Here is a 13,561-nt window from a genome sequence, read left to right as displayed (position 1 = left end):
GGCATTCATTGTATACTACTCTGTCTCTCCCTGGTTAATATATAACATATTTCGCATATTTCACTAATCTTACCATGCAAGCCTCCATTAGAGCAGTGTGCATTTCATCTGTTTTATGCTCTTGATCCGCGCCTGCTTCCAAAAGAAATCGCACCATCTCTAAGTGTCCTAAACCAAAAGTGTACAAGATTACTTAAAAATATTTTATTATTCCAAAATAATTTTTAAAATTATAATATTTTGAAAAGTTATATTTAACTTACAGCATTAAATTTATAAGCATAATAAAGTCAACTAGAAGCTACCCTTAACTGTAGAACACAAATTACACAAGTGATCTTGCTGTTCTACCCCTTATTCTACTGCCCTAGAAACTGCTGCTACTAGAGTCCCTGCTGGAGGTGAACAAAGATGCCATTAAAATCCAACACCCAAAATGTTCCCTCTACAACCTTTTAAGAGCCCAGGTATGTTATAGTTATTTTATTTATGCTATGGAATAAATCAGTTTTCATGAACTAGTAGCCTGAGATAATGATCAGTCAAGTTATTTCTGTGAGAAAATGTATTTAAAGTTCCAATACCTAACTCAGAAACATTTTAGGAAAAACATGCTTATAAACTGGGAACTGTATGTATAAAAATATTCTTCAAACCACACCATTTAATTTATATTTATAATTTAATTATAACATAAACATGTACACACATTTATGTAGTTTCTTTTTTTTATATGCAGTTTCAAATAAACCATATGCTTCAGTTCAGATAAAGATACCATATAAGTGGTTAAAAAGCAGAAGACAAATTATAATTTAAAAAAGACTCAGATTCTATGCAAAAAACAATAGAAAAATTATTTATTTTTTTCCAGCTTTATTTAGAATCAGCTACAATCAATTCTTATTCAACTGGGATGCAGGAGAAGGACAGATAGTGAAGTCACAGGTAAACAGTTAAACAAAATTTACTTCGGTGAGTAAGTGTAGTATCTGCCATGTCTTGTATTTGCCAACTACCTACCATCCCTTTTTCTCTCTGTGATTCTCCCCTCCCCAAAACCCACATTAGTGCTTAGTCTCAGCCTGACTTCCCTCTCTTCCCCAACTCCTCCTTGTCAGTCTACATCATACGAAACCTCACCAGAAACAGAGGAAGGGAAAGGGGTCCATGGATACCTGGAAGTAGTAGAGATGTTCTCCACCAGCTCAGTTCGCTATCCAGCTTCTAATTAAAGCCTGCAAGCCCCAACCTCAGATGCCCCTTTTGGATAGCAGGGTGGGGCTACAAGCAAAGGGGAGAGGGGAGAGGAGTTACATGCAGCCCCATCTCAAAGCTCTCTGGCCAGCAGGGACTCAGTAGTGAAATGCAGCCAGTACTGGGTTCAAAAGTATTTGTGAGAAGGGGAGAGAGCCACCCAATCAGCCCACCCCAAGGCTCACCTCCTCTCCTCCCAATGAAGATCAGCCTCTGCTTAACTGTAAACAGGGTTGGGGAAGGGAACTAAGGGACCTCAGTTGTGCTCCCTATCTGAAAATCTATTAACATGAGATAATCAAAAGCACTTTAAATAAACTTATTTTCAAATTTAAGTTACATTTTAGTCAATTATCCAAATATATAAGGATATTTTCATGTTTATAAATGAAATTAGTCCAAAAGGCATCACAAACCTTGGCTACTCTATATAGAACAAACACACTAGGGCCAGAACTAGGGTGAGGAAATCAAAGCACAGGGTGCAAAATTTAAGGAGCCACTCACATGTAAGCTTGTGCAAGTGAAAGGTTAGTCACTGAGAATGAGTGCCTCCTTAAATTTTTTACTAGGTTTTGCAAAAGCTTGTTCTTGATGCCTAGGGGTCAAGAATTTATGATGTAAATAATATGGGACAACTATATAGATATATGGCATAAAACACAGAATTGAATGGCTAAACACAAAATTGCATGACTTTTTTTTTTTTTTTTTATAAAACTTTCTTTTTTTCTTTTTTGAGACGGAGTCTCGCTGTCGCCCAGGCTGGAGTGCAGTGGCCGGATCTCAGCTCACTGCAAGCTCCGCCTCCCAGGTTTACACCATTCTCCTGCCTCAGCCTCCCGAGTAGCTGGGACTACAGGCGCCTGCCACCTCACCCGGCTAGTTTTTTGTATTTTTTTTAGTAGAGACGGGGTTTCACTGTGTTAGCCAGGATGGTCTTGATCTCCTGACCTCGTAATCCGCCCGTCTCCTCCCAAAGTGCTGGGATTACAGGCTTGAGCCACCGCACCTGGCCCAAAAAACTGTCTTAATAAAAGATTTTCTTAATTTACTTTCTTAAAAAGTAAAACATCTTACTTTACAGCCATTTATCTGCCATATATGTGGAGTCTAAAAAATGTTCAGCTCTGTGGCCGTGTTTTAAACAATCTAGAATATAGAACAGTAATTATCTACAGACCAAACATCTTTCCAGGCAACTGTCCAGCCTGCCAAAGGAGGCATTTTCTGTACTATCAATATTTTCAGGTTCATTGACATCATTTAAAATACCATGTACCCCTTCATACCAAGCAAAATCTTCTCGACATGAAAGCTATTATACAGTTCATATTAAAAGAACTGTTTCTGATAAAAATTAGATCAATTAATACTCATTTTTCAGTGACAATGTTTATAATGTTAAATCTATATTTTTAAAATTTAAATAGTAAACAAACTGAAACACTGTAAACACTTAACATTTTAATTACATACTATATACTATTATGTTTTATTTTTTAATTTAAAAACAAGATCACATAAAATAATTACAATTTCACATGTTTAAAAACTTTGTTTCAAGAAAGGTTTATACTGTACCTTTGTAACAAGCTAAGGTAAGGGCACTCTCTTTAAATTCATTGGAATGCGTATTAATGCCAGCCCCCATTTTCTAGCAGCAATCTGGCTACCTCCACATGTCCAGCACTTCCAGCTTCCATAAGAGGGGTATGACCATTTTCATTATGGTCCTCAATACTAGCACCGGGATTCCAAGAGCACCTTTACAACATCTACATAGCCTCCAGCGCAAGCATATGTAAGTGCTGTATTGCCTATTTTAATTAGGAAAAATAAAAATATATTAACATAAAATACCAAAATAAATCAAAGTGCTAATTTACATTAAGAAAATGGAAACGAAAGACTATACCATAATAAATATTAAATTACACATACATATATGTAAATATATATCTATATATAAAATTCCTTTCCTACTGCAATTTTTTCTTTCTGAAATCAACTCCCTATTCTCCTTCTCCATTTAAAACCAAAGTCAAATACATGTGGAAAATCATATACACTTATCCAGATTGGAGAGTTGTAAAAGAACTGGGCAAGTCTGCCCTGGAGCTAAGTTTTACCTTAAGATGAGAAAAAAGTTGTTTGTTTTAATGATTATCAGAGAAATGCTTCACAAGTTTTTTTTTTTATTTTAATGTTTCTAACTTAAAATTATTCATCATATGCATACCTTATACTATACCTTTTAATCATATATGTTTTCATTACAACTTCAAATACTAGTTAACTGATCAAATTCAAATTTCTATATCTGGAATTGAATTCAATAATTTCTAAAACTTTTCTGCTGATAAAAATTCCCATATTACAAGAAAAATCAACCTTCTGGGTAAAACAAGAGTTTTTAAAAATACCTTTAAATCAGAACATGATCTTAAAAAACATTTAATAAATTTGAAAAATCTGCACGAAGGAAATGCACAAAATATTTCCATGAAATTTTAGAAATTTTACACAAATCTATCTAGGCCCAAATTTGAAAATACATATATATATATGTATATTTTAGACTAAAGTGATGCTATTCTTCAGGACACAATGTTTTCACAATACTTTTTCTATGGGCCCACAATTAGTAACAGTAGGAAACAATGAACTATTCTTTTGTTCCACAACCTTTTGTTCTCCGTATCTTCCCATTCCTCTCCTAAAAAACTGGACACATGGGTTTGAGCACTACAGCCCACACCTCTCAATTTCCAAGAGAGTGGTCCGTCTAACTGGGTCAGTGTTTTACTTTTATCTTAAAGAGCCTTAAAAGGCCAATTGCCCTCATAAACAAAACAGGAAGAATATCATTCAGAATATATTCTATATACTTCAAAATTCATACACAGATGTATGAGAATATGTAGCACATCTAAGAAATAAGACAACTGAAAAATTAGCACTAAACATCACCTTCATGCGAAACCACTACTACCAAATGATGTTACTACTTAGCAAAACTGAAAAAGAAATATGCATGACCTGTTGAAGACTGTGCATTAACATCTGCTTTATGAGCTAGCAGCAACTTCACAATTTTGACATGTCCTCCATTAGCAGCAGCCATTAAAGGTGTAATGTCACCTTTGATTCCCCTATCTTCCACATTTGCATGCATTGCCAACAAAACCTTATGAGAGAAAAATAGTTTTAAAAGATATTAAGAAATGATAATCATCAAAAAATTTTGAACGTATGTATTTATATAATGTCTACCTAGTTGTAGTAAAAGAGCTTTAGCACACAAAATTTATCTAACAAAACTATTTGTTGAAATAATCCAAATGGTTGGAAAGATTTATTTTATTATTTCCTTAGTAAGCAAGCCAGTTTTATAAAAAACAACAAATAAGCTTATTTTGATAATACGAACCTGTGCAAGCTCATAGTATCCAGCAGAACAAGCTAAGCAAAGGAGGCTCTCCCCTTCCTCTGTGTGTTCATTTACACTTCGCCCTCAATAAGTAACTTTCGCACAGCATTTACATCTCCTTCTGAACAGGCTTCTGCCAAACTGCGGCTATTAGGGAAAGAATATCACAATACCAGAATATAGAATATTAAAAAATTGCACAGCGTAAATATTGTTTTTGGTTGTTTTGTTTTTTGCTGTTTAGAAAACAGAGTCTTGCTCTGTCACCCAGGAGTGGGTACAGTGATGCAATCAGCTCACTGCAGCCTTAAACTCCTGGCCTCAAGCACTAGGATTACAGATGTGAACAACCACACCCAGCCAGAGTATTGGATATTTATGTCAAATCTCTATAGTTATATGGTTTGGCTCTATGTCCCCACCCAATCTCATGTTGAATTGTATCACCAGTGTTGGGGGAGGGACCTGGTGGGAGGTGATTAGATCATGGCAGCAGATTTCCCCCTTGCTGTTCTCATGATAATGAGGGAGGTTCTCATGAGATCTGGTTGTTTAAAAGATCTTTGCTCTCTTTCTCTCTCCTGCTGCACTATGGTAAGACATGCTTGCTTCCCCTTTGCCTTCCACCATGATTGTAAGGTTTCTGAGACCTCCCCGCTATGCTTCCTGTACAGCCTGTGGAACTTTGAGTCAATTAAACCTCTTCTCTTCATAAATTATCCAGTCTCAGGTAGTTCTTTATAGCAGAGTGAGAATAGGCTAATGCTAACCTTAGTGCTCAACAAGGATGGTTATTTCAGTATGATTCATAACAAAAAAGCCAAAGATGATTGAATTCACTGAGTTTTTTACAATCTACATATCAATGGCACTGAATTAAAATTATCAATATTCCAAAATGTTTTCAGTTATGCAACTGAAGGATAAAGTCTAATTTACTGGTAAGTGAAAGAAAGAACATAAAATTTTAAAACATAAAAGTTTATAGAAATCACACACAAATAACAGGTCATAATTATACTTCTTTTGTTTCGTCAGTAGAAAATTTTTTATAAAATTTAATTAAAAAGTAAAACTGGGCAAAACTTCTACTAATTGTAAAGATCTATGTGAGTCCTTCCATCAAGTAAAGGGAAATCAGACAGAAAAGATGGGAGAATGTAATACTAATAAATGAATAACTGATGAGCCTTTTTTGGTTTTGGTTTTGGAAGTATTTACTCATACAATCAAATTTTGGGAGAAGTTTCAAATCCAGGCAAAGAAAAAGCTGAACTCAAGCAAAATGAGAGTGGAAAAAGTGGAGTAACAAGACATTAAACTGAGAGAAAAGTGTATGCCCCATAAACTTACCAAAACAATTCCAATTGTAGACATTTCTAAAGATTCTCACTTTTGTATAAAATAATCCTAAAACTAAATCCAGGGCTGTTAATATTCTTTTTATTTCAAATATAACTCAATTCTTTTATTATTCTCTTAAAATATGGCCCTTTCAATTCAAATACTAAAGGCACCTACAGATAATCACTTTTCTATACCTCTGTTATTACCATCACTCAGATTTAAGACCAACATCTTTGTCTCAGATACGGCAAAGCCTCCTAAACCAGTCTCCTTGCCTTCACACTACTTGCTCTCCTTCAGGCTCTTTTCAACAAGGCAACCAGAGAGATCTTCTGTAAAGGAAAGTAGCACATGTTGGCCGGGCGCGGTGGCTCATGCCTGTAATCCCAGCACTTTGGGAGGCTGAGGCGGGGAGATCATGAGGTCAGGAGATCGAGTGATCTGGCTAACACAGTGAAACTCCGTCTCTACTAAAAATACAAAAAAATTAGCTGGGCATGGCAGTGTTTGCCTATAGTCCCAGCTACTTGGGAGGCTGAGGCAGGAGAACAGCTTGAACCCACCAGGCAGAGGTTGCAGTGAGCCAGGATGGCACCACTGCACTCCAGCTTGGGTGACAGAGCGAGACTTTGTCTCAAAAAAAAAAAAGAAAAGAAAAGTAGAACACGTCATTCCTCTACTCAGAACCCTCCACTGGCCTATAATGTCACTCACAGTAAAAGCCGAAATCCTTACAAGATTTGCCCTGTGGCAGGTATTCCTCTCCCTTTTACTTCTCTGGCTTTATCTCCTACTCTCTCACCCTTATTCCTTCCACTTTGGCCACATTGGTCTTCTTGCTATTCATCACATACGCTAAATAAGCTCCAACCTCCAAATATTTGCATTTGCTCTTCCTGTGCCAAGACAGCTCCTCTCTCAGACATGTCTCACTCTCTTCCCTATTTCAGGTCTTTCCTAGAAAGCCATCATTTTAAGTGAGGATGTCCTTGACCATGCTATTAAAAAATGTAACATGACCTCTGCTATGGTTTATTTTGTCCTCCTCCAAAAGTCATGTGAAATTTAATCCCAAATGTGGCAATATTGAGAGGTAGGGCCTTTAAGACGTGACTGAGTCATGGGGGCTTTGTCTTCATGAATCGGTTAACCCATTCATGAATTAATGGATTAATGGGTAAATGAATTAATTAGTTATCATGGAGTGAGACTGGGTAGGCTTTATAAAAGGAAGAGAAACCTGAACTAGCACACTTAGCCTACTTGCCATGTGATGGCCTGTGCTGCCTCAGGACTCTGCAGAGAGTCCCTGCCAGCAAGAAGGCTCTCACCAAATGCAGCCCCTTGACCATGGACTTCTCTCAGCCTCCATAAATGTAAGAAATAAATTCTTTTCTTGCCCAGTTTCAGGAATCCTGTTACAAGCAACAGAAAATGAACTAAGATAACCTCCAATCCAACCACTGCCTTAGTACTTTCCTTTAAATTTTTCCCATAGTTATTATTTTATTATGTGCCATACTATATATTTTATTTACATGTTAATTATATTTTCCCCTTACAAAAAGTGAAGGTCTCAACCAGTACTAAATAAATTTGTCTTTTAAACATCTCTTCTGATTTCCTATTTCACAGGACACTGACAGTCCCTAGACTCAATGCTCTCTATAATTTTTAAGCATGTTTAGGACAAATCCTTCCCGTAAGACATTTCCTGTATAAGTGCGTACCTTTTCTCTCTTTCAAAGTAGTCTCTGTCTCTTTCACTTATTTATGCATATACCCTAATCTACATTATCATTTGAATTTTTCATACTATTTCCACGTGTGTATACCAGCTTTAAAACAACCTTAGAGGATCTACTCTAGTAACAGCTGAACTTAAGAACTTGTGGGCAAAGGGTATATTAAGCCTCGCACATGGCACTGTCCTTAACTAATATAAAAATGTGGCACACAGTACTCACTGCACATAAGTCTATCATCTTTCTCAAACTTTGTTGAATAAATATAATTGTCACAAATATGTTCTATTTTTTTCTGTTAAATTCCAGTATTTTCAATGCAAAATAATCTGTGACTTTTTATTTTTGTATTCTATTTCCTGCTTTAACTGGTTTTAGTATACCCTTCATGGTGTTTTTAATTTTCTCTCTTGCCAATCTTAGCAGGCACCACATTAAAAAATATTTGGAGATAACCAATAATATTTTAGGCTAGTAAAACCGAACATTTACTATGGAATAGAAACCGAGGTTAACTGAAGAAGGGAGTTAACCTACGAGAAGAATGGTAAAGCAAGTTAATACAGACACAAAAATCTAGATGAATGAACACTAATAAAGAGCCAAGAGAAACAGCAAATTCATGACCTTGTTAATACTATATAACCTCTCTTTTATACTCTTAAAAATGTTGTATGAAAACACCGATAGACAAAAGAGAATTCTTAAATGCTATAATTTACTCTCTAAACCCAAATACAACAGAATATTCAGATGTTCTCAATTGTTTTAAGGCAATTGCTAAAATAAATAAAATGGCTTCATTTTATTAGAGGAGGCAAAAAGAAGCCACCAAGGGTTGAAAATGGTAACATGTATTAATGATTCTTTTCTAGCTGCTTCCTTGAACTATCTATCCATTTTTCTTGTCACTCTTTTTTTTTTTTGGAGACGGAATTTCGCTCTTGTTGCCCAGGCTAAAGTGCAATGGTGCAATCTCGGCTCACCAAAACCTCCACCTCCCAGGTTCAAGCGATTCTCCCGCCTCAGCCTCCCGAGTAGCTGGAATTGCAGGCATGCGCCACCACACCTGGCTAATTTTTGTATTTTAATAGAGACGGGGTTTCTCCATGTTGGTCAGGCTGGTCTTGAACTCCTGAACTCAGGTGACCCTCCTGTCTTGGCCTCCAAAGTGTTGAGATTGCAGGCGTGAGCCACCGCGCCTGGCTTCCATTTTTTAATATACATCCATAATTGTGTTTATATATGAGATGGTGTGATTTTTATTGGATAACATCTTCAGAACAGCTTAAAATGTCATGTCACAAAACATTTACTGAGCCCTTACTAACTGTAAAGTACTATCTGTATACAAGGAATTATAGGATATAAAATAATAAAGTCCCTGGACTCACATTCAAGTTACAGGAACTAGATCTACGACTTCCTTTAAGACTTCATAAAGCAAATAAACAAATAAAAGCCTCACCCTTTAAAATGTTCAGAACTATGCAAATGAACTGGAAAATGGCCTAATTGTAAAACATTTACTTGTCACCAACACATTAAAAAAAAAAAATCTAAATAAGCAAAAAGTCTTTTATAACATATTGACTAGGCCTCAGTCTTGCAGTCAGAAAGACACTGGTGCTCTCCCACTTATTATCTATTTGATCTTAAGTTACTCACCTCTCTAACTTTTTATCTGTAAAATGAGAGTAAAAACAAAATCTATACCTTATAAAGTTTTTGTGAATCTAAATAAGACATCAGATGTCAAGTGGTTAACACAGTGCCAGCCAGGCACAAAATAAATGCTCAGTAAATGTTAGCTATTTGCTATTATTTTTAAGAAAATGAATTCATACTGGTTGCAGCAAAAATGTACTTACTTGTCCGACTGCCCTGCATTTGCTGTGCTTTCAGCTCTCATACGGGTAAGTGCAGCAGCAGCTTCATCCAACGCACAACTAACAGACGATGTCAACCTCCGGAGTACTTCAGGATCTGCAAAGGCTTTACCATCAGCCGTGGACAATTTGCCTATTCCTATTATTTTATTTTCGCACCAATATGGACACACCCAAAAGGGAGAAACAAAGCAAAATTCAAGTTACTTAAAGCTACACTGTGTATGTTAACAAATAACCTCCAAATGGTAGAGTAGACATATATATCGGCTGCCCAGCATCTTTTGAGGAATCACTCTTCACCAGTTTTCTAATAATCTTATTTATTCCGTGTGGTTCATAGGTACTTGATCCTGTGACCCTCTGGTGCCAGAAATGGGTCTTTAGCCTATGATGGGACAATTAGGCTCTGTCATATCTTTGAGAGAACGTATATTCAAAGGTTGCTAAATTGGTAAGATGTGAGTCATAAGCTATTTAGCCACTTTTGTCACCACATACAGAAAAAGACTGCCCAAAATAAAGTCAACATAGAGGAGAACAGAGACACAGAAAGAGAAGGGGACAGAGTCCTGATAAAATTATTTTTGACTCATTGACGCCAGTAGTGCCAGAAGCTAGCAACATCTCTATGATTTGGTAAATGTCTACATTTTATTTTTTTTAATTAATATTATTTTTTTTTTCGAGACAGGATTTTATTCTGTCACCCAAGCTGGAGTACAGTGGCATAGTCATAGTTCACTGCAGTCTTGAACTCTTGGGCTCAAGTGATCTGCCCAACTCAGCCTCCCAGTAGCTGGAACTATAGGCTCACACTGCCACACTAGGCTAACTTTTCTTTCTTCTTTTTTTTTATTTAGACAGGGTCTCGCTCTGTTACCCAGGCTGGGTGCATGGCACGATTACAGTTTACTGCAGCCTCATCATCCTGGGTTCAAAATCTTCCTGTCTCAGGCTCCCAAGTAGCTGGGACTACAGGTGTGTACTACCATGCTTGGTTAATTATTTTACTTTTTGGAGGAATCGGGGTCCCACTGCATTGACAAGGCTGGTCTCGAACTCCTGGGCATAAGGAATCCTCCTGCCTCAGCATCCTAAAGTACTGAGATTATAGGTGTGAGCCACCACAGCAGGACACCCAGCTAATTTTTAAACTTTCTTGTAGAGGTAGGGTCTCATTATGTTGTGTAGGGTAGTTTAGATCTCCTAATCTCAAGTGATCCTCCCACCTCAGCCTCCCAAAGTGCTCCCAATTACAGGTGTAAACCACTGCATCGGACCAATGTCCATTTTTGCTTAAAAATGTTTACTAGGCTATCACCTGTGAACAAAATATGGCCTAAAAAGGCATTCTAGACTATATATAAAAATAAGCTATAAATGAGTTATGTCTACAACTTACCACATATTCTTAAATCATCTGAAAGTACTAATCTGAAAACCATTCAGAACTGCAAAACTAAAAAAAAAAAAAAAAAAAAAAAAAAATCAAAAGCAGAGATGGCTAGTAACCATCTACATGAAACCTAACTGTTGCTCTTTCAGATATCCCTATAAAGCATGATGCATTCTTACCCCTAACTTTTATTATTTTAATTCAGTGGTGCTTAATAGAAGCTGCCCATCAGCATCACTTGTGGTACTTTTTTTGCTTTTATTTTAAGATAGGGTCTCACCCGGTTGCCCAAGCTGGAGTACAGTGGCATGATCATGGTTCACTGCAGCCTCGACCTCCCAGGCTCGGCCCCGACTTTGGCCTCTTGAGCACCTGGGACCACAGGCACGGGTCATCATGCCTGGCTAATTGTTTTATGTTTTGTTTTGTTTTGGCTTTTTGGTAGAGACAGGGTCTCAATATGTTGCCCAAGCTGGTCTTGAACTCCTCGTTTAAGTGATCCACATGCCTCGGCCTCCCAAAGGGCTAGGTTTACAGGTGTGATCCAGCCCCCTGTAGTGCTTTTCAAATATATAGATGCTGAGCTTTTCTACATCTGGGGATCCAATTCAGTAAGTAGAAAGCAGTGGCTGGCATCTATATATTTTAAAGGCTCTAAGGCAATTCTGATAAACAGCTAGGATTAAAAACCTTTACCTCTAATGTTATGATGGATATTACAGAACCCTGCTATCCAACATGTGGTCCACTGAATAGAAGCACTGCTATCGCTTGGGAGCTTGTCAGAAATGCAGAATCTCAGGCCCTATGATGTACTGATCCAAAACCTGCATTTTAAAAAAGATCCCCATATGATTCCGATGCACATTAAAGAAAGGCTATTATAGGTTTTACAACAAACTAGTTAACTAAAACAAAAAGGACCACTCACTTGGTAATAAACATATCTGCACAGATAAGTACATAACAGTGAAAGGTGTTCAATAATATCACATAAGTTTCATGTTTAAAGTTCTGAAAGTGTATACTTTTATAGAGCACTTTATAATAAAGTAGGCAGCCTAGATTAAGCACCAAGTTAGAATAAAAAGGTTAGGGGTAAGCATGCTTTATAGAGATATCTGCAAAAGCAACAATTAGGTCTCACATAGGTGGTTATTAACCATCTCTGCCTTTAAAATATTTTTTTCTTTTGCCGTCCTGAATATTTTTAGATTAGTACTTTTAGGTATGTTTTTATGCTTTTCTTTAATAAAAAAACTAACATATCAAATGTTATATCTCACAAAACCAAAAATAAATCTGCCAAGAAGCCTTTATGATTATAGCCATAAAAAAATGTTCAGAGTAGTCAAATTTCATACCGGCTACAATTAAGATGTACAAAGAATAAAAATTGTCTTGGTCTGATAATTTATGTCACTAATATTAAAAGTCATACTATATTCTGAATCTACTACAATATTTAATAGATCATCTTTTGGTTAAATATATGAAGGCACTATTGAGATCAAGATCACAGAAGAATTTCCACATGAAAAAAATTAGCTCCAATTTTTCAGCCATCCAAGATTACTATATAACAAATATTTGTCAGTGATAGCAACAGGAACTAGGCAAGAGGACAGATCTGGCTCAGTAAAAACTAACCATTGTTTCAAAAAGAAAAAAAAAAGGAAATCTCACTTTAAATCTTTATGAACTTCTTGTATCTTCATAAGTAAAGGTAACTATTTTAATAAAGATAACTAGGAAGAAACCAAAGACAGAGATGGTAATCTTTCAAATTAATTAACAGTAATCAAAAATTAATTCTAGCTACCCTGAATTATGGTGATTCTACTTTTTTCTGGTCTTCTCCAGCTATTGAATATTAAAGTGAAGATCAAAAAACAGAAAAGGGCTGGGTGCAGTGGCTTACGCCTGTAATCCTACTACTTGGCAGGCGGATTTCCTGAGCTCAGGAGTTCGAGACCATCCTGGGCAACATGGTAAAACCCCATCTCTACTAAAAATACACAAAATCAGCTGGATGTGGTGGTGTGCGCCTACAGTCCCAGCTACTTGGGAGGCTGAGGCAGTAGAATCGCTTGAACCTGGGAGGTGAAGGTTGCAGTGAGCCAAGATCAGTGCCACTGCACTCCAGCCTGGGCGACAGAACGAGACTCTCTCCAAAACAAAACAAAAAACAAAAATAAAAAGAACAAAATGACCAGATTCTTATTTCCAAATTCTCTCATTTAATCAACTGAACAACAGAACCACAGAAATTCAGATAGAGGACACATTAAAATATTATTTATATTATTACTTCATAATAAAACTTAATAATATTACTAACACCATTAAACTTATTAAATATTATCTGATTTTAAGATAATTGAATGCATAATTATTTTCCTCTTAGAACTTGCTCAGAGGGCTAAAATGCAAGAGAAGCTCCTTCTATGATAAAACTAGGAAAAATTTGTATATAAGCTAAATATATAAG

General features: G+C 36.4%; 1 protein-coding gene across 1 annotated transcript in view; it reads right to left on the bottom strand.

The window, feature by feature from the left end:
* The window catches only part of LOC115893861 (ankyrin repeat domain-containing protein 17-like), a 135,400-nt gene that overhangs the window by 26,583 nt on the left and 95,256 nt on the right, over positions 1-13,561 (bottom strand). The window contains 8 exon segments of the mRNA XM_030919086.1: positions 74-168; positions 2,842-2,908; positions 2,910-3,008; positions 3,010-3,077; positions 4,300-4,447; positions 4,691-4,776; positions 4,779-4,837; positions 9,654-9,810. Of these exon segments, the coding sequence (XP_030774946.1) occupies positions 74-168; positions 2,842-2,908; positions 2,910-3,008; positions 3,010-3,077; positions 4,300-4,447; positions 4,691-4,776; positions 4,779-4,837; positions 9,654-9,810 (779 nt within the window).

The sequence above is a fragment of the Rhinopithecus roxellana genome, chromosome 2 (genome assembly GCF_007565055.1).
Source record: "Rhinopithecus roxellana isolate Shanxi Qingling chromosome 2, ASM756505v1, whole genome shotgun sequence".
NCBI classification, from domain to species: Eukaryota; Metazoa; Chordata; class Mammalia; order Primates; family Cercopithecidae; genus Rhinopithecus; species Rhinopithecus roxellana.
The sequence above is the reverse complement of the archived record's forward strand: the minus strand, read 5'-3'. Positions and strand labels throughout refer to the sequence as shown.